The sequence below is a fragment of the Dendropsophus ebraccatus genome, chromosome 14 (genome assembly GCF_027789765.1).
Source record: "Dendropsophus ebraccatus isolate aDenEbr1 chromosome 14, aDenEbr1.pat, whole genome shotgun sequence".
Lineage (NCBI taxonomy): Eukaryota > Metazoa > Chordata > Amphibia > Anura > Hylidae > Dendropsophus > Dendropsophus ebraccatus.
Genome location: NC_091467.1, coordinates 49633208 through 49654769, shown reverse-complemented (window position 1 = coordinate 49654769; position 21562 = coordinate 49633208). Strand labels below are relative to the sequence as shown.

General features: G+C 45.8%; 1 protein-coding gene across 6 annotated transcripts in view; it reads left to right on the top strand.

Annotated features, from left to right (window-relative positions):
* The window catches only part of LOC138772131 (chloride channel CLIC-like protein 1), a 263133-nt gene that overhangs the window by 50434 nt on the left and 191137 nt on the right, over positions 1-21562 (top strand). For all 6 annotated transcript variants that reach the window (XM_069952300.1, XM_069952294.1, XM_069952295.1 and 3 more), the window contains one exon: positions 10673-11114. In XM_069952300.1, coding sequence (XP_069808401.1) covers positions 10728-11114 — 387 coding nt within the window. In that variant the 5' untranslated portion in view covers positions 10673-10727. The remainder of the gene's footprint in view (positions 1-10672; positions 11115-21562) is intronic.

The window sequence follows — 21562 nt, the reverse complement described above, 5'->3', positions numbered from 1 at the left end:
CTAATGTGCACACCCCGGATGTCTGCATCTCCCGCGGGGAGGTCTTTGAGCACCTCAGAGAGTTCTTCCGAAGAAACCGAGGCGTTCAAATGCTCCACAGCCTCCCGAGAAAGGGTGGGCAATTTGCTCTTTGAGAAAAAGGCTTGAATTTGTCGGGTTCTCGCTTCAGGGTCCGAGGGAAGGGATGAGGGCAAGGAGTATAATTTAGAAAAATACCGTGCTAATATCAAGGAAACATCTTTAGGATGGTATTTAGTGTGGCCCAAATGGTCCCGTAAGGCTTGAGGAGACTGGGCAGCGGAGCGCTCAGATAACATGCGGGCTAGTAGGGTGTGAGCCCTGTTGCCTTTTTCATAAAAGCTTTGCCTGGAGAACAGTAGCAAACGCTCTACCTTGTGCGTTAGAACATCTCTGAGCTTGGCACTGGCCGCTATCAGTCTGCGCAAGACCCGTGTGGACGGTCGGGAAGACAGAGCCGCCTCCAGAGTCCCAATTTCACGTTTAGCTGCCTGGATAGCAGCTGATCTATCTTTCTTCTGCTTTGATCCCAAGGCAATACAGTGTCCCCTAACTACAGCCTTATGGGCCTCCCAAAGGATGGACTGGGAAGAAACAGAGCCTTCATTTTCAGCAAAGTATGTCCTAATACATTGTCGGATGGAGTCTTTTAAAGTCTGCGTCTTCAGCAAGGATTCATTAAGACGCCAGTGGCATTGGCGCGAGGGGGACAGAAGGGAGGTTAAAGAAATGCTAACTGGCCCATGGTCCGTCCAGGAGATGGGGTCAATGTCTGATCCTTCAAGAATGCGTACTATGGGAGCATTACCAAAGAAATAATCTATTCTAGTATGAGTTTGTCGGGGGTGAGAGTAGAAAGAGAAAAGTTTCTCCCCAGGGTGCTCAATGCGCCATAAGTCATATAAGTTGTGTTGTCAACTTCCAGAACTCAGTGGATAGCCGACATTGTTCGGAAGACGGCGGGGATCCAGTCACCGAGAACCTATCAGTCACCTCAAAGAAAGGGAGGTTAAAATCACCTCCGAGAATCAGCGGCGAGGGAGGGTAGTGGGTAAGCCGCCTGAGCACCCCCCGGAGAAAGGGAATCTGCCTCTTTATTTGGTGCATATATATTACACAATAGCAGGGGTTTGCCTTGAATAGATCCTTCTATGATCACAAATCGTCCCCCCGGGTCAGAGTAGGTAGTCTCAATTTGTAAGGGGCAGGTCCGAGAGACCATGATGGCCACACACCCCTGTTTACACCCCATGGAAGCCGAGTGGACTAATGGGTAAGAATGTTTAGCGAAGTTAAAGTTAGCTGAAGAATCAAAGTGTGTCTCCTGTATAAATGCTATGTCTGCTTTCTGGGATCTAAGCTCTTGCAGAAGTAAACGTCTCTTCAGATTGGAGTTCAGCCCCTTGACATTAAGAGTGATAATCTTAGCCATCAGGTGTACGGAGAAGGAAAGTGTAGCGTAAATGGTATGACTCACCCAGGAGTGACATCAGGATCATAAATAGCCAAGGAAAGGGCACAACCATCTCCAGGACTGCAGGGAAGGAAGAGGGGATACCACAAAGGGGATAACACAAAAGAGGACAAAGAAGGCAACAAGACTAGGGAAACAAAAATAAACATGACAGAACATTAAAAGTGACCAAACACAACAGCTTCCTTAAAGGAAGAAAGTGGCATGCAGCCAAAAACCCGTGCGACGAACGCATGGGTGGGAGCAAGAAAAAATACTGCTCTGCCAATGGGAAAGTTTCTAAATCGGGTGGGAAAGACAGAGGAAAAAAGGCTCCCCGGGAGGTGGAGGAGGCCGGCAGTGAGACTGCCGCAAAAAAAAAGAGTACAACAAACATATCTAGTAGGATGGATATACCATCCATGCAGCAATGTAACGATTAATCAACAAAACATTACTATCTAAGCCCGCTAGAGAAAAAGCAAAAAGTCCCAGCATCAACGGAGAAAAAAGGAAGGGGAGGGGGAAGGATGGATTCCCCTAGATTCAGCCGAAGGGGCGAGCCTCCAAGAGTCATTCATGTAGGCGGTGAGGTAACTTGGGAGCGAGACCTCCGGCGCTTCTGCCTCACGGGTTGCCAGACTTCACCCGGAGGGGGGGGAGGAGGAGTAGCGGTTACCCACTCCGAGATCTGCGGTAAAGGAATGTCCAGCGTCTCACAGAAGGGTGAAAGATCTCCAAGATCACGCAGAGTTGCCGACCTGCCATCTCTCCTGGCCGTCAGGGAAAAGGGGAAGTTCCATCGGTAGGTCGCCTGGTGGTCCCGTAGGGTTTGAAGAAGAGGGCGCAGAAATCTCCGCTTCTGGAGAGTAAGCCAGGAAAGGTCCGGAAACAGCTGGATAGGAGCCCCATCAAAATCGAAATCCTTCAGAGCACGGGACTTAGTCATAATGCGTTCTTTCAAGGCAAAGTCGTGAACACAGCATACCACATCTCGCGGGTTGCCATTAGTTGGTTTCGGCCGGAGAGCACGATGAGCCCGATCCAGTTTGATTCTGTGGGTGGTAGGCTCCCCCAGCACAGCATTGAAAATGGCTTCTAGTGTTTCCGGGAGATCTTCAGATTGTGTCGCTTCCGGCAAGCCCCGGACTCGGATATTATTGCGACGTCCCCTGTTATCCAGGTCCTCTAGGTGGCGTTGCATGTCGGTTAACATAGACGACTGGGCCGTCACAGTAGAGTGCAATTGGGTTATATAGGCTCGAGTTGCGTCGTGTTCCCCCTCTACATCATCCACTCGGCTAGCGATATGCTGGATATCTTTACGGATTTCAGATATTTCGGTTCTGAACGCCTCTTTGACCTCAGAGATTAGTGATTGGAAGTCATTCTTAGTTGGCAATTGGGACAAGAGCTTTCGTAGATCTTTCTGGGATTGCGCTCCAAAAAGGGAAGTGTCAGAGTCTGAGTCCCTGTTAGCTTGCCAATCTCCCTTGTCAGGAGGAACGTCACATACAGAGCCCCAGGGGTCCGTACGGGATGGGCGTTGATGAGGGTTTCCTGCGCCTGGGGAGCGGGGTTGACCCCGCCTGGGGGGTTTGGGAGAGGCTGCCATGCTGGTATATAGCAGGGGAGGGGTGCAGGATGAGGCTGGTGTCTCTGGAACTATGGAGGACTGGGTTCCCCCTGCAATGTCAGCCCGTGCTGTGGGGGCAAGGGTTTCCAGCGCTGGGGAAGAGGTTGCCGCTGGGGGGTATACGTGTGGAAGTCTGGCTGCTGCTGAGGGAGGGATGGAAGCGGCGGCGCAGCCACCACTGATCCCCGAGGCAAGGAATGCTGTGAGCAAGATGGCGTCCTCCCGTCCACGTGGGGGAACAGGGAGAACCCGTGGCCGGCAGTCCCCGTGTCACTCACCCGGTCAGTCGGGCTCGGTAGCACCGCAGTTAGTGTAGTGGGGGGAGAGCCCGGTAATTGCAGTCCAGCCCGGGGTGACAGCCGTGGGATTCTGGAACCGGAGCTCTTGCCTCGGCGCCGTACGCGCGGGCAAGATGGCGCCCGCCTCCCTCATCCTTGCTGTGCCGAGCGCGTCCACGGGCCTCCGGTCTTCTGCTCCGAGGATGTCAGCGGAGGGGATGATCTAGACCGGGAAGCTGGAGGTCGGGTCTGGGGGTTGAGACAGTCCTGACCCCCTGCAAGGTGATCCGGTTGGGCTTGGCGTTCGTTGCTGGGCCCCGGGGTGAGGAACCGATCCAGCGTCTGGACGTGGCTCTGTCTGCAGTCCTCTGACTTGGGGTGCTGCTGCTGGACTCCAGGGGTCTTCCCCATGTAGGGAGTGCTGGATTTAGATGCCGGGAGAGGTTTTTAGGGCTTAGAACAGCGCTGCATGGACGGAGCTCCGGTGCCTTGCTTCCACTCACATGGCCGGCTCGCTCCGCCCCCCGCTCTTTGTTTTTATGAACCACTAATGGATGTTTATTGTGCTTTTGCAGTTTATTATTAATCCCAAAATTTAAGTTTTATTACCAATGTGTCCTCAAATCATGATCTTATTACATGTCATTATGGTCTGTATTACTTTCTATTATTTGTTTCATCGCCCTCCTTTTACATTTGTGTTCAAATGCTGGTCAGAGGTCACCACACTAATTAGCATGAAGAAGATTATCTATTGTGAATCAAATGGTATACATGTCAGATGCTACAAAAGATATATTCATATACATAGGGGCAGTATTATAGTAGTTATATTCTTGTATATAGGAGCAGTATTATAGTAGTTATATTCTTGTACATAGGAGCAGTATTATAGTAGTTATAAGTATTATAGTAGTTATATTCTTGTACATAGAGGGCAGTATTATAGTAGTTATATTCTTGTACATAGAGGGTAGTATTATAGTAGTTATGGGTATGGAGAGAAAAAGGAGCTGCTGCACCTCACACCGATGGCTGACACTAATGCCTCTTGGCTACATTTAAAAACCAACGCCAGGATGTTATATAATTTGATTAAACCACACAGCCTCATGCACCACGCGCAGGTCCCCTGGCCCACACGAGTCCCCACACTAAATCAACACCATGTTAGTCAGCCAACCCAGCAAAGCGAGTGCAAGCAGGAAAGGGAGGCCACGAAATGGCCCTGCAACCCCACTGTCACAGGACCAAACCCCAATGCCTCCCCCCCAAACCCCGCAGGCGAGCCTACAGAGAAAGAGGCCACCAAGCAACACAACCGTGAACAAGGTCCCACCACTCACCATTGCATCGGAGGCAGAAGAGAAAGAGGAGGCACTCACCACGTGTGCACAGGTGCCCCCCGCTAACTGTGGTCACATGGGTCCTACAAGGAGGAGGGCTAGCCACTCAGAAAGGGGAGAAAAGTAACATACGGACATGGAGAGAAAATGGAGCTGCTGCTCCTTACACCTATGGCTGACACTAATGCCTCTCGGCTCTGTTTAAAAGCCAACGCCAGGATGTTGGTATATAATTCGTTCAAACCCCACCATTTCTGATTTCCAGGCTTGTGCATATTTTATTTATTCTGTCCCTTTGTTCATTGTGGCTAGCACTCCTCCCTTGTAAGACCCATTTGATACAAATTAGCAGGAAGCACTTGTGTACATATGGTAAGTACCTCCTCTTTTCCCCATTCTATCTACTGATGATTTGGTGAGTAGTAAGACCTTGTTCACACTTGTTTTGCTTGATGGCTGCTTTCTCTGCAGGCGGTGCCTGTTGGGTTTTGGTCCTGTGACAGTGGGGTTGCAGGTCCATTCTGTGGCCTCCCCTCCCTGCTTGCGTGGTTGGCATTCGCTGACCGGCACAGTGTTGTTTAGCGTAGGGATGTATCAGAGATGTCGTGTGTATCAGAGACCTGCACGTGGTACATGAGGCAATATGGTTTGATGAAATTATATACTAACTTCTGATGTTGGTTTTTAATGTAGCTTATAGGCTTCGTATCAACCATGGGTGCGATGTGCAGCCATTCCTGTCTTCCAGGCTTGTGCATATTATAGTAGTTATATTCATATATATATATATATATATATATATATATATATATGGAGCAGTATTATAGCAGTTATATTAATGTACATAGGGGGCAGTATTCTAGTAGTTATTGATAGATACGAAGGAACAATTTCCACTTAGAGGCACACTGAGCACCCTACTCCATCCCCTCCCCGCTGTATGTATGGATACACAATAAAAGATTGCCTGCTGCATCAGAAATGGTGAGTGCTGAAATTGTTTCTTCGTACTGAATCTTATCAGTGACTGTTTTCTCATCTCTGTTTCGGCACCTCCGTGTCAAGGCACTGCTATAAACTGTAGATGCCCTGCAGTCTAATTGATTCACCTCCATTAACATAGCTTGACTATATGCTCCATAATGCTGGTTTACCTGTTCTTACATTGTGCATTATTGTAGTAATATTATTGTATATAGGAGCAGTAATATAGTAGTTATGAATGAGTAGAACAACAAACTCCAGCACTCACTGGGACTTTTTAAAACTTGGCCATAGGACAGATGCAGGGAGGGGATGGTGTGGGGTGCAGGGCGTATCTTCTTAGGCTACAGCCATTTCAAGTGTTGCCACTCGTCTTCTGGCCTAGAGTACTCATGAGCGAATGAGAGTACAGTGAGTGAATGAATGAGAAAAACAGGAAGAAGGGAGAGGAGAGAGTGGTGTATCTGCGAGGCTGTCCAAAACACCAGGGAGCAAGGGTCCCTTAGATCCTTAAGGGAAGTAATCGAGAGCCATAATTAGTTTTGGAGAAAGTTTCGGGCCCTAAAATTACCCTTCTTGGACCACTTACGAAGAACGAGATCTTCAATCCCTGGAGATGACTGGATTCAGTAAGACTGGGAAAGGCGGAGAAGGAGGGGGAGCTAGAAATCCAGTGGAGAGATGTTTGTTGCATAATCGCCAAGTGGGCATGATGGTAGGGTGTGCCATGGCGGAAATAGCAGACAAAGGCATCCAATTAAGGGGATCAGAGAGAGAGCATATTCCAAGGCCACTCAGAGTTTAGTAGGGGCATGTGTGTGCCATTCCAGTACTCTGGAGAGGTGGGCTGTTACATAGTAAAGATAAAGGTAAGCCCAGGCCTCCCTGCGATTTGGGGTGGTAAAGTATAGACTACCTAGATGGACCGGTTACTGGGCCCATATGAATTTAACAAGAAGGGAGGAGAGTTGGCAGAAAAAGGACAGGGGTATGGTGGTAGAATAGTCATTTTAAAAATAGAACATCGGACGAACCATGTAAACATACCCCTATGCCAACTCGCCAAGTCTTCCCAGACAGATTTAAGTAGGGGAAAGGAATTTTCTTCAAATATGGCATTAGTATTGGCAGTGAGTTGTACCCCAAGATAGAGTAAAGAGGACTCTGCCCAACTAAAATGAAAGGGCGTCATAGGGCCTTATATGGATTTTTGCCTTCCTTTGCATCAACACAATAGGGTTCTCTAGGTTAAACCTGATGGACTCTTGTCTTCTATCAACCTTATTAACTATGTTTAAAGGACAAGTGCCATGAAAAACTTTTTCCCAGTAATTGAAGCACATTACAAAGTTATATAACTCTGTAATATGCTTCAATCACCTATCTGCCCCCCTTCCCTGTCTTTTCCCCCTTCCACCCCCCAGCAGGAAGTGCACTAAACTCACACATACCTAATTACTGTCGTCACCAAGCTCTTCTCTTCGCTTCATCTTGTGACGATGAGTCATCAGCAGGAGGGCTGCTCTAGCTCCTGTTACACCAGCCTCCCCCTCCCCTGCCTTGTCAGGTGACTCAGCTTGCTCTGCTCCGATTGGCTGAACAAATGAAATCCATCTGAGTCATGTCACTTGCTTATCTTCCCTAGTGACATGACTCCTTCACTCGGCAGCAGGAGAGAGTATGAGGGGAGGGGGGAGGCTGCCTATGTGCTGGAAGTCAGTCGGAGAGAAGATAAGCAAGTGACATGACTCAGATGGCTTGCAGTTGTTCAGCCAATCGGAGCTGAGCAAGCTGAGTCACCTGACAAGGCAGGGGAGGGGGAGGCTGGTGTAACAGGAGCTAGAGCAGCCCTCCTGCTGATGACTAATCGTCACAAGATGAAGCTGAGAGAAGAGCTTGGTGAGGACAGTAATTAGGTATCTGTGAGGGAAGGGGGGCAGATAGATGATTGAAGCATATTACACAGTTATATAACTTTGTAATGTGCTTCAATTACTGGGAAAAAGTTTTTCATGGCACTTGTCCTTTTAAGAGACTGGACTGTGCTGGAGGGTAGGGCTTCTGATTTTTGCAGGTTAATTTTGTAATTGGACTGGGACTTGTGGCTAGTTCAGAGAGTAAGATAGGAAGGGGGGGACTCTGTGTCCTGGGTGCCTCCCCTTGGATAAAACTCATGTGGTAAAAGATGAAGGTTTACTAAGAATTAACATGGTATAGAAAGTGGGGAACGAATGGGGGGGGTGCTCCCCACATAATGGATATGTGAGGTAAAGAGTTGAGAACTTATTAAGTCTTAACCTCTTGTTTGTTTTTTAAAGTGTGTAAGTTGTTTATAATAAAGATTTTTTTTTTTTTTGGGGGGGGGGGGGGGGGCGGGATTAGGGAGGGAGACTGAGGGATTAGAGAGAAAAAGAAGAGGCCATCCACATAAGCAGCGACTTTGAGTCAGGTTACCCGTGGTGGAGGAAGGGCTCAAGGGTGAGGATGAAGATTAGGGGGGAAGGGGACAGCCCTGCTGCGTGGCGTTAGAGATAGAAAAAGGTGCAGAAAAGAGGCCATTGACCGAGACCTGTGCTGAGGGATGAGAGCACAGAGAGTTGATCCACGCCAGCATGTTAGTCCTGAGTTCCAGGTGACGAAGAGTGCCAGTGACAAAGGGCCAGCTGACACAAATGCCTTTTGGGTGTCGGTGAAGAGTAACATCGCAGGAGTGCTTGAGCGAAAAAGAGAGGACATGATGCTCATGGCCCTGGTCGTGTTGTCCCTTGCTTCGGGGTGGGCATAAAGCCGACTTGGTCGAGATGGATCACATTTTGAAGGAGAGTAATCAGACAGAAGGCAATGATTTTTGTGAATAATTTAAGATTGTTTTTAAGGAGGATATGGGACAATAGCTCTGACATAAGGAAGCGTCCTTCCCCTCCTTAGTGGACACAGTGATGTGAGTGCAAAGGGAGTAACATGAGAACGAAGCTCCAGAAGAAATAGAATTGAAAGCGAAGAGGAAGTGGTCTCAGAGAATTTAAGCAAACACTTTGTAATAAAAGAGGGTGACACCATCTGCGCCGCAGGCTTCCCCAGTGGGGGAGACTTAATAGCCGTTTCCCACTCAGTAGGGGTAATAGGGGCTTGGAGAGAAGATATATGGTCTATTGAGAGGGAGGAAAGCCCTGATGCAGAGATGTAGGAAGAGATTTATGAAGTAATATCCTCGGGACAAGGTGAGGACCAGGTGGGTTAAGGGCGTATAGAGAATCATATTAGGTGCGAAATGCATCTGCCATCTGCGTAGAGAGTGTCAGTTTGGCACCTGTTAGAGAGCTAATGTGAGGGATGAAAGAGCGTGATGTTGCAAACGGAGGGCTTGAGTGGGGGTTTTCCCGGGTTTGTTGCCAAACCCAGAAAAATGACTCGTGTCACCACTGCCAGAATCCATTTATGGAGTTTGTCAAGGTCTGCGATCTTGGTAATGAGGGCAGAGATTTGAGCTGAGTTTTGAGAAGCTTTTTTAATGAAATGCCCCATATGTAGCATTTGTGAGCCTCCTAAATACCAAGAGGGGGGAGGTCCGGTTAGAGATTGGTAAAGGTACATGTGTTTACGTCAGAACGTATTTCATTTAAGACCACAGGGTCTTGTATCGGGGTCTCATTAAGGCACCATCTCCGGGTTTTGGGCTGTGGGGGAGTAGGGAAAAGGGTGAGGGAGATGAGTGCATGGTGATGGATAAAAATTAACCTTGGTCCAGATGGCCATGTGAAAAAAACAGATAGTTAATACTGGGCTAAAGGTTATGTGGATGAGAGAAAAAAAGTGTTGTCCTTATTCTTTTGGTGAAACATTTGCCTGACATCCATCAGCTGAAATGAGTATAAGGATTGTTTGGCACGGTGAAGAGCAGGAAAAGAGAGAGAAGAGTGTCCAGAAGAAGAAACCACTGTAGTTATATTTAGTTTTTATTTGTTTTCTTTGTACCAGAATGCTTATCTTACCCATTACATTCAGCTGTATGACACCAGTTCCAAGTTACCAGTGAACTTTTTGCTCTTTGTATTTGTGATTGCCCCCTAAAGGCCCTATTCCATGGAACAATTATCGTCCGTATTCAGCACGTGGAATAGAAGGCAGAGATCAGCCGAATTTTGTTGGCCAGAGAATGATCTAAAAAAAAAATGGAATAGTAACTACTAGGGTCTGGATATGCTTCTGTATAATTTTCTACAAGCAGCCTTTGAATCCTATGACATTAAAGGACAACTCCCACGAAATTTTTTTTTAGCTTATTTAACACACATTACAAAGTTATATAACTTTGTAATGTGGTTAAATACCCGGTCTGGCCCCCTTCCCCCACTTTCGGACCCCCGACCCCCCCGCCCGGAAGTTAAAGAATATATACATTACCTATTACGATCGTCACGGTCCTCTTCTCCCGGGCGGCATCTGGTGACGACGACGTCAGAGCTGGGGGGCGGTCCGGGTCTTCTTCCTCCTCGGCGTCTTCATAGAGAGTGAATGGGACGGAAAAGGCTGCTGGTGCACATGCGCACCAGCAGCCTTTTCATTGGCTGGAGCCCGTCACATGGCTTCCAGCTTCGTTAGCCCTGATTGGCTGAGGTTGCTGGAAGCCATGTGATGCGCTCCAGCCAATGAAAAGGCTGCCGGTGCGCAAGCGCACTGGCAGCCTTTTCCATCCCCAGGACCCGGAAATCAGAGACATCGCTGGACGGCGGACGGCGGTGACGGTGAGGCGGACGGCGGGCGAATGGAGTGGCGATCGTCACCGGAGGGATGGTGAGTATGGTGTCTGTGTGTGTCTGTGTTTTTTTTTTTGGGGGGGTCCCGCGGGAGTTGTCCTTTAATACTATAGGCGGTACTCCATATGCCTTAAATTTGACAATGCTTCTCTCAGATTACTTTTTATATACATGTTTTGACCATGTATTTTTACTTGCAGGAAACTGTGAAAATTCAGACCTCCTAAAATCTAGGAGAGGACAACTGCATCCAGGATGGGATCTCTTGGTGGCTGGATTTTAAGCAAATTCAACTTCTTGAGATGCAGAATAGAAAGTGAACCTTCTCTTCCTCCTCCATGGTCCTTAGAGTCACCTTTCCAGAAATGGACTCTTTACTCTAAAGCATCATTGGCTGCTGCCATTGCTTGCTTCATCTTTATCATCTTGCACTCCCGAAGACGGCCTGTAGTCCCTAAGAAGATGATGGTCATGAAAAGGTTGACATCTCTACAGATAAATGACTCTGAGAGTTGCATCTTGGACACCTGGCATTACCATCTTGTGTTGCTCCTCATACTTTGCCTGTTCGTTTCGATTCCTTGGGAGTGGGTTCGGTTGTATCAGATAGAAGTGGCCAAGAAGGCGACCATCCTCTCTGAGGTAAGAGCACTAAATATTGTCGGGCACACCATAATGGAATGGATAATTAAAGGGGAACTCCAGGTAGAGGTAAAAAAAATAGACCTGCTGCAAAAGCATAAAGCATTGCTTTCCTCTCTAACCCAGTTTTGAAACTACCGAAAATCCATTTGTTTTGGGTGTCTTCCTTCTGTATTTTGTGGCTGTACTTCCTGGTTGAGCAGTTGTACACAGTACTACAAGTTCCAGAATGCATTTCTCTCAGTTGTTCATCACAGTCCTCCACCCTGCACATTCCCCGCCCAAAGCTGTGGCAGAACATCTAGGCTGTGTTCACACATTGCAGTTTCATTGTGTCACTGAATTAATTGCAGTACTCTATTATTTTATTTTTGTCCCACCCACACAGCACACTTTATCCTCTATCTGTAACACTGATATTGGAATAAAGTATAGAAGTTTTTGTATTTGTTTTTTTTTTCTTCTCATTTTCACGCACATATTATGATTGAGCATCTTTTATCTTTAGTCCCCACAATAAGGATTTTATGTGATATTATCTTACATGGGATATACTGTTTTTATGCCTAGTTTTTTGTCCTGGTGGAATTGGCAGTGCCGTCTCTGATACTCCCTGCTGTTTAGCATTATGCGCTGTTTACTGCATCATTTTTGTGAAGACGCTGCAGTACTGCAATTAAACTCCAACATGTGTGAACATAGCTTAAATTTCACTGCAGACTTTTGCACAATCTGTGAAGTTGCAGCCGCTGCTTCTGTCACTCCTTGTGTGCTCAGGTGTAGCCTAGAGGGGCTGGTTAGAGATGGTGAATCACTAAGGGATTTGGGTATCCAGCCAAGCCTCCTGTGACATCATGTCCTGCCCCCTGTCTGCATCATCAGCCTGTGCTCAGCAGGCAAACTCAATGTGAGACAGAGGCTTGGAATCCTCCTGAAGGGGGAGAGCTGTGGGAGCAGGAAACAAAGTGGATTGGCACAGAGGACAGTTTTCTTTACTTCTGGATTTCTATCAGCTACCAGTGTGGCAGAACCGCACAGATACGGTAATACATTATTTACTCATCTATATAACTTTTAATGTACTTTTAATAGAAAAAATGTTTTCCTATCCGGAGTTGCCCTTTAATAAATCTCAAGTCTCTAAGATGGTTCTTCTTTTTTTGCTTGTTCATAAATTAGACTCATATGGTACTGTTAAGACCTCAGACTCTTCACATCCTTGTGTCTTGTTTTCTAATTCTCTGTTTGAGATGATTAATTGAATTTGGGCATATACCAAGTGTTCTGTTTTATTGGTTTGGAGATGTTTGTCCATGTTTACTATCTGGACTGTCACACAGCCCAGAGGAAAGGCAATTTGTCTCTATTAGGGGGATAAAAACAGAAGTTACAAATTTCCATGCTGTAAACATGATGCTCCCCACTTCAGCGAGAGCTAAACAGGAAAACAAATAATCATCTCTATCAATAGCAATGCAATTTGCCAAGCATTTCCTTCTTGTGAGGTAGCCACTGTATTAATGTATTAGTAGCAGATGTCCTCTCTTCTCACATCTTCTTCTCTGACTTAACTGCCGGCAATGACAGGTTAGGACCTGAAGAATGGTGCAACTTGTCATGGGGATTGAGATGGGGAAAATTTATTAGAATGCCTGCTGTAAAGTGTACCTCATTCATCGGCACTCATTTTATAAGCCTTTGCACAGTTCAACCAATAGTAGGCTGAGCCACACATACTGTCACTGGATCATTCATGGTGTCCTTTAATTTCTTTCATTGTCGGCCACTCATTACCTGGCTTTGTGTGGACAATAAAAACTAATTAACTAGCTGCACCAGAGATCGATCAGCCTTACATGGGCCAGTTATCGGCAACACGTGTTCTGATGAACAGTTATTCAGGCCTGGGAGTTGGAATTTGCCCAACCTTTTTACATAAACATGGGGCCTTTGCCACTCTGCCATGGTGCACGGAATGATTTCCCCCCATAAATGGTCATTATGTTGTCTGTGGGAAAACTACATTTTGGGTTATTTTTCCTCATCCTTTAGCCAGCCGTACTTACATTAACAGCATTTGCAGTTTATTTTACAGTAATAAAGTTCTCTGTACTTGGAATACTAAAATACCACATAAAATGATGTGTGAATTATGTGTCTTCCTCCCCACCCCTCCTTCTGATGCTCTTGGGTTTGGTCAGAATAACAGAATACAGTTGTGACACAAGTGTCCCACATCAAGCACATCACTAGTCCAACAGCGCCATCTGTTTCATTCCAGCACAGTTGCATCTATGTGTTTCATTACTGTAACTGGATCATGTGATCACTAGCCCAACGGACTGAAAATCACAGTGTTTAATGTGTTAGAGGAAGTTATCTGTCCTGAGTCAGCTGACTTCCGGTGAACTATAGCAGTGTTTCTCAACTCTAGTCCTCAAGTACCCCCTAGCTTAACTACTGCAGGAACTGTTTTGTTTTGTGTCCTCTCTCGCTGAGAATCAAAGTAGAACTGACTCCACTTCCTCCACCAGTTTCCACCACTTTGTTTAAACGGAGTAAAAAGCTTTACGACAGGTGCACAAAATAAGAAAAAACACCAGTGGTGGGACACCACAGTGTGTCAAGTCACTTTCTCATCATGGAAATTTTTCTCTACACAAAAAAGAAAACACAGTAGTGCCTTGGATTCCGAGCATAATTCGTTCCGGGACGGCGCTTGTAATCCAAATCCACTCTTAAAGGGAACCTGTCACCCCCGCGCCGGGGTGACAGGCTCCCGACCCCCCGTTAGAGCACCCTATACTCACCTAATCCCGCCGGGTCCCGCTTCTGGAGATGGTCGGGTGACGGAGATCTCAGCCGCTGCAGCCCGGCGCGCGCGCTCCTCAGATGAGTCCAACACCCATAGAGAATGACGGAGCGTCGGACTCTCCTGTCATTCTCTATGGGTGCTGGACTCTCTCAGCGCGCGCGCCGGGCTGCAGCGGCTGAGATCTCTGTCACCCGACCATCTCCAGAAGCGGGACCTGGCGGGATTAGGTGAGTATAGGGGGGTGACAGGTCCTCTTTAAATCAAAGCAAATTTTCCCATAAGAAATCATAAAAAATGAATAGAGTAGCAGGGCTGCTCTCAGAGGTCTGTGTGGTCACATGACAGCAATGGGGAAGGGGTGTGTGTTCAACATGGACCAGGAAGTGAGAATCACAGAGCTGTGCAGAAGGACAGTGACAGAAACTTTTATATACAGCAGTTTGAATGGCTGAGTGTGATTGCAGGCACATTGTAGCAGGAATGAAGAGGATGGGAAATAAAAGGGCTGACAGAGACTGCAGGAAGTATGTAGGAATGAGCAGGTCAGATGTGGGCACATACATGCAGCGCTCTCTTTCTGGGGAGAGAGGGGTTACAGCTATGAAGAGATTACTGCCACAGTCCTGTCCCCTGCTGTAAGCAACAGCCTGAAGTGGATCTGCCAAGATTTGGAAGGTGAGAGAGAGTTCCTGGGTCAGAGTACAGGGTTGTAGACCACCCTATGCAGACCATGCTGCTCCCCCGCTCTTACCTAGTACAGGGAGCTCTTAAACCAAAGTAATGCCCTTAAACCAAGTTAGCTTCCTTTCTCTGCATGTGTACACAGCAGTCCCCCATACCAGCTCCCTCTTTCCTTCTCTGTCACCCCCTAAACACTTAGCTAACGACAACACTGGATATATATCAATAAAAGCAGTCACAAGGTATCTTTTGTTGCCTGTATCTATATTTTTATTTTCATGAAAAAGTACCTTTTCTCAGGCTGTGTTTAGTGACAAGGAGGCAGGGACTGAAGTCCCCTGAGTCCTAGCAACCCTCTGCCTCACTGTACTGTAGAGACTGAAGTGCAGAGGTGCCAAGGCCCATGGAATGAAACACCCTGCCTCACTGACTCTATTCACAGCCCAAATAGTTTTTTTTTTTAATTAAAAAAACAGATACTGCCGTATGCCAGGGTAGCCTATGGGGTGTTGTAGTGGCTTTGTGGGTGTTGGGTCACTTGAACTTTTGTCACGGTAGGCTTTAGTAGCGTTAAAACCTACCCCCTGACAAAGGGGCACCGCGTTCGGGGTTTGGATAGCCCAAGTGTAACTTGGTGTGTAGGTACAGGTAAAAAATGGCAGACCAGAGTCCAACAACTTAACCAGCTTAACTTCTGTTTACTTCAGTGCGATACAAGATAACACAATTTGGGATGCAGGTGCAGGCAAGAGGTAGTAGTAATAGACTTTTTAGTAAGCGTAGAGTAGCGTCTTGAGGGCCCTGTCCAATGTAGCAATGTACTCTGCTGAGATAGCGTAATTGAGAATAGAAGAAGATACTTTTACTCACATATTCTGCAGATCTCTGTGATCTGACCACCTTATGACCTATAGTGTTGTGATACCCATCCTGCAAGGGTAGTACCAGGTCCCAGATCCCTGTGCTGGGTTAAGCAGACTCAATATTTTCTTGAATAGCTGTGTGTTACAGTAGGATACATAGGCCATAGCTGCAGCTTTGTCTTACTAGGGTCAGTACCTAGCCTTGGGTATACTGCCCTGTGTAGTGTAAATGGTATCCCTGGCAAGGACAATGTTTGCCTCAGAGGACATCTCTCCCTCCTGAGGGGTCTAGTATTGCAAAGAAATAAGTTTGAGTCTCTTGGTCCCTGACAAGGGTCCTGGCCTGAGCCAGGCCCTGGATTCACTGCAGTAGGAACTGCTCTCTTTGTGTCTTGCTCTCTCTACTTACTCAAGAAGAAGATCGTCCCACCAGGAACTAGCTTCTTTGTATAGTGTTACCTTAGGATTGGTTGGGCTGTGTGTGCAAAAGAGGGAAGAGAGGTGGTAGATTAAAAAAAAGAGAGAGAGAACAAGCCTGCACCTGTGACATGATAAAAAAACATGTGACAAATACAGTTAACCCAATGCTTCCTTCAGCTGTGCTCAATATAAGACATACAAGAAATACAACAGTGACACCTAGTGGGGGATAAACATGTAATACTCTTCTCCTTCATCCCACTGTGAGAACCTGAGTGAGTTACTTTACCCAGGTGCATAAGAAACTTAGTGGCACACCTGTGCTGGGACACTACAATACAAGCAAGGTATTTTCAGATTGCTTTTATTGATATCTGTCTAGCAGTGCCTCCAACTCTGTGGGGCTGGCATAACCTCTCTGTCCCTCCTCCCCGCCCTCTTTATCATTAGGAATGCTCCAGGCAGGTATTCTTCTATTCATCAGCTGTGTGAACACTGCACATGTGCTGGGCTGTTAAGGCACCTGTGCAGTGTTCACTGCAGAGGAATAGGAAAAATCCCGCCAGTGGCATTCCTAATGATGAAGAGGGTGGGGGGGGGGGGGGGGGTAAGAAGAGAGTGTGACACAGGACTGCAAGTCTAAAAGTATTTTTTTAGGACAATAACTGCATCACCTGCCGAACCCCAGGACACATCTTGGATTAAAAGCAGCTATCAGAAGGTACAAGTGGTTTGGGGGGGGGGGGGCGATCAGATTATGGGTACAGAGTCTGTCAGATTGTGGGTACAGTAGGGGTTACATAGCGGGCTGTTTCATGAATGAATTGGCACCCAGTAGCTAATTGTTATGTAGCCCATCACATTAATTCCTTAATTCACAGAGATGTCTCTTTAGCTGTAGGAAAGTATTTATACAAGGTACATGGGTATCGGTTAAACCCATCGGCCTCTCTGCCATATAAAAGACACCAGTAATGAGTGGCATACGGCACTAGTATTGGAGTGGGGGTCTGTTTTGCATTGCAGGACTTAATAATCTGTATGAGAGTCCTATTGATTTAATGAAGCATTATAAAACGTATCTGTGGCACAGGATTATATCATGCGCCGACCACCTCCTGTGGCATCAATCAGCAGCTGTGTTTTGTGCACAATTTATTTTTGTCTAGTAAAACACGGAACAAATATAAACATTTCATGTCAATTGTCTTGTTGCACCCTGTAAGGGTCTGGAATACAACTAAGAGGCAGCTGGTTAACCCGAGACCGAAACGTCTGCTCTAGTCCTCCATCGATCCTACAATATCTGTATCATATGTATTAACCAGTTGGTTCACTTGCATACAACATCACAGCTAACCAGGGGCGTAGCTAGGATTCATGGGGCCCCATAGCAAAAAACTGTACGGGGCCCCCCTCCCCTATGCACAACACAAAGCACTGTGTATATATATATATATATATATATATATATATATATATATATATATATATATATATATATATATATATATATATAATGTAGGCTTGTTGATGTGGCCAAAAAAAATTAATCTCTTGTAACCAGAGACAGAATCCTACTTGTGGCCACAAGAGTGACTGGCAGAGCAGAGAGACAATGGCTGCTTACTCTATCAATCCTCTGTATTTAAGTATGAGAACCCATTTGGAGCCTTTATGGTTAAATACATAGGTACAGGAGTGGACTACCTTCTACTTAAACTCTTATGTACTGCTGTGTGTAAGTGACCTAATGTTTACTTACATGCTGCAACACAAAAAAGTTAAAAAGGAAGACAAGGAGATCTCTGCTTTACTGCTTGTGCACTGATAAGCCCTGACCTGTGGCACATTTTCCTACTTGATTTCAAAAGCTTAGGGGTTATTAGAGCAGTGGTGCAGAGATCTTCTTGTTCTCTGCATATTAACCCTTTTTTGTGTTGCAACATTGAAATGAACACTGGGTCACTTACACACTGCAGTAGATTAAAGAGGTTAAGTAGAAGGACACAGGAGACTCTTATCTTCCCATTCCTGGGCCCCCTCCCTCACAGACCTCTTAGCAGCTGCCTACCCTTCCTCTATGTCGTCTACGCCACTGCAGCTTACAGGTGCCTGAAAGCTCATTTTCTGACTTTATTACTTTAAAAGAATTCTACTGAATCATAAAAACACATGGCTGCTCTTTTCTACAGTGTTCCATCTCTTCAGTGTTTGTGTCAGATATTACAACGCTTCATTAAAGTGAGTGGGGCTGAGTGGCAGTATCACATATGACCTGTGCATAGGTGTGGTGCTGTTTTCAGGGCTTGGGAGTCTGTTTCCACAATCAGCTGGAGATCTTGTTGGCAGCAGTGGTGTTTTATTGTATTTACTGTACTTATTTTGCATCCTGTGTTTACTTGTGTTGGGGTGCACATATTTAACCCCTTTTTGTTGTATCCTGATCAGGAGAGGGATAAAAGCACTCTGTGCACCACATCTTTGCCTTATATGCAAATAAAGTTGTAAAATCATACTGCAAAAGAAGACTGCTCTTCCTCAGACAGCAGCATGAAGAGTGATGTTGCTTCATGGTGGGTGACACTTTGGCTGCACATCTGACAGCCACAACGCTTCCCATTTGTCTCTTGTTTTGGCCATCAGCCACAGGATCACTCGCTGTCTGCTCTTTCATGCTCCCTGCGTGAATCTCTTCCTATTTTAGCTGTGTCTGTCATTGCTGCTGGTGACTAGTATAACCAGTGAGAGTGTAAGGGTCCGTTCACACTACAAAATTTGCACGGAATTTCAATCACAGTCTACACTGTGTACTCCCATTGAAGTTCCGCCTTTCCCATTTATTCAATGGGATTTCTCATGGGCACTCCGCCATCTGCCCAAAGAATTGACATACAGAATTTAGCACAAGACTAAAAATCTGCCTTCAGGGGACTGGACCTGGATTTCTGGTAAGTATAGCTTGGTTTTACAGCATGATAGCTAAAAAAAATAATAATGAATGCTTTATTTTACATCTACTGTTGATTTAGATTTTGAAAGTTATAAGGACAGGTACACTTTAAGAGTGCAGGTGGGGTGATTTTAATGCTTTCCCTGTTGTCATTGCACTGCTGTAGCCTTGATTCACAGACATGCAGATTAAAGTATACAGTCTTCCTTTCTCGATTCTTTCCAGCATACGGCACTTGGCAAGCCTCGTCATCACTTTCTGTCTTGCTGAGGCTGTTTACAGAGACAGATTTCCCCTAGCAACAGGCAGTGGACACCAGATTGCAGGGATGGGAGAAGCACTTCTGCAATCTTTGCCCACAACTCTATCTCCCCTGCCGCTGTCACAAGCCTCCCTGAGCTTCTGGCATCCTCAAATGCAGTATTTCAATGACAGAACCGATTGGGTTTTATCGTTACAGTAAAGTCTGACGTCTTTTAGTCTTATGGCACTCCCAATGTTTTATCCATGTGGTTTGAACAGTCATATGTGGTGTAAAGCAGACCACACACTGACGTTATTCTGTAACCCAACTGGGATCATTCAGCAAATGAAGCAGTCCAGCTATGTTTGTGAGCCCTATTGTCAAGGGCGACCGTCTTATAATGACAAATGCATTGGTTCTCTGCATTCACACTTTCTATTCTTTCAGGGTTGTTTATTTATTGCTGCCACAACTACAGTCTCATGTTAGAAGCAAATGTGTGAAAAGTAGCACGGAAAGTAATGGAATGTGCTGAGGTGTAGGATACAATATGTTCTTGCTTAACATTCTAGAATGGAACCCTATGGATCTACAGTAGGCGCTCACCATAGAGAGATACATACATAGATAGATAGCTGTTAACAAATGTTCAGCCAGTGATTTTAGTAGGTACAGGGGAGTAACTAGAAATGCCTGGGCCCCATAGCAAACTTTTAATTGCATCCTGCCCCGACTGATCACTAGTGACAGGGGGATCATAGGGGCATCTTCTCCATTTGGAGTAACTTTTCCTTTTCTTCTCCAAACCCCTGGGCCATCATGAACATTTTAGGCTCCTCACCCCTAGGGTCCTATTACACGGGTCGTTTATCGTGCGAAAAATTGGTATAGCGTTCGAATTTAGTCAATGTTCAAAAAAACGTTCGTATATTGCTGATTTAGATCTGAACCTAAAATAATCGTTCGCTCAAGTTCCGCATTTGTTCACTAATCGTTCAGTGTTATTGCACATTGTCCATTGTTTTGCTGGGATCAGAAGGAGTAAACGATCATAGTAACGATAGTAACTAACGACCATCGTTCTGTGTAATATGGTGAAAGATTTCATGTTAACGATAAATAATCTCGTATGTGATTGTTTATCGTCAGTCGTTAATCGTTAAAAAACGCTCTGTGTGATAGGACCCTTACACCATAATCATGAAGAAGGGTGGTAAGACCCTTCTTATCTCCATGGAGTATTCGGGCCCCTCTCTTTACATCTATATAGTAGTAAGGTCTCCTTGTGCAGGTAGCCCCTCAGTAGGTAGTATCCCCCATGTAACTTATTCCCCCAGTTAACCCCCTCTCTGCTATGCAGGCATCCCCCTGTAAGTTAACCCCCTCCTTGCCATGCATGCATCCTCCTCCTGTAAGTTAACCCCCTATTCCCTATGTAGGCATCCCCCTGTGAGTTTACCCCTACCTCCCATTTAGGTATTCCCTTATTTGGATATCTTCTTACAGGAAAGACAAAGCAGAGAGAAGGGAAAGCGGGGTAGCCGTTTGTAAGGGATAGTCTTAAATCAACAGTCATCCAATATACTTATAAAGAGCTGGAGCACCTCTGGGTTCTGTTATTAGGATGTGTGTTATCTACAGGCCTCTGGGGCAGACTGAGGACTATGATAACATGTTGATGGATGAAATTACAAAAATGTCATTAAAGAATTAAAGAATATCCCTTCTGCACTTACATATAAAAGCAAGGATGTAATAGAGACCCTTACAGGGGCATCTATAAAACAGCTTGTGAGGTCACCATTCAGAGGAGAGAACATTCTAGATTCAGTATTTACTAATGGGGATCCAGTGTCTGAAGTTAGAGTGGAAGAGAATTTAGGTTCCCGTGACCACCAGTGTTTATGGTTTGACATACAGACTGACTGCATGCAATCCTATACTACAACAAGAGTACTGGATTTTAGGAAAACCGGTTTTAAGAAAATGAGGGAGTATTTAGATAATAAATTAAAAGGGTGGGATAAAACATCAGGAGCAAAATCTGTTAAGGAGGGGATTAAAATCATCTTTAGATATATAAGTAACGGGAAGAAGAAAAAGGATAGCTGCAGTATTATTAAAATAAGTAATGGGGAGAATACGTTTATTGATGTGATAAGGTGGCTGCTGACTATTTGAATAATTACTTCTGCTCAGTCTTTTCAGAAGGAGGCCTTCACAGTCACAGTATGGTTGGACACAGCATTAGCTCAAGTTATATGGCTTCAGCCCTAAGAGAAACAGATTGCTGAACTCAGGGAGACCAGCCAAATGACAACACTGCCGGCTGCTAGTGAAAGCGCTCAATGCAGTGAAGTCCTAGGTGCATTGCCCCCTAGGAAACATGAATATGCAAAAGAGGAGCCCGTGGAGCCTCATTGAAGAGTCTCAAAACACAGGACTAGCCAGATATCCCTCCGGGAAGGACCC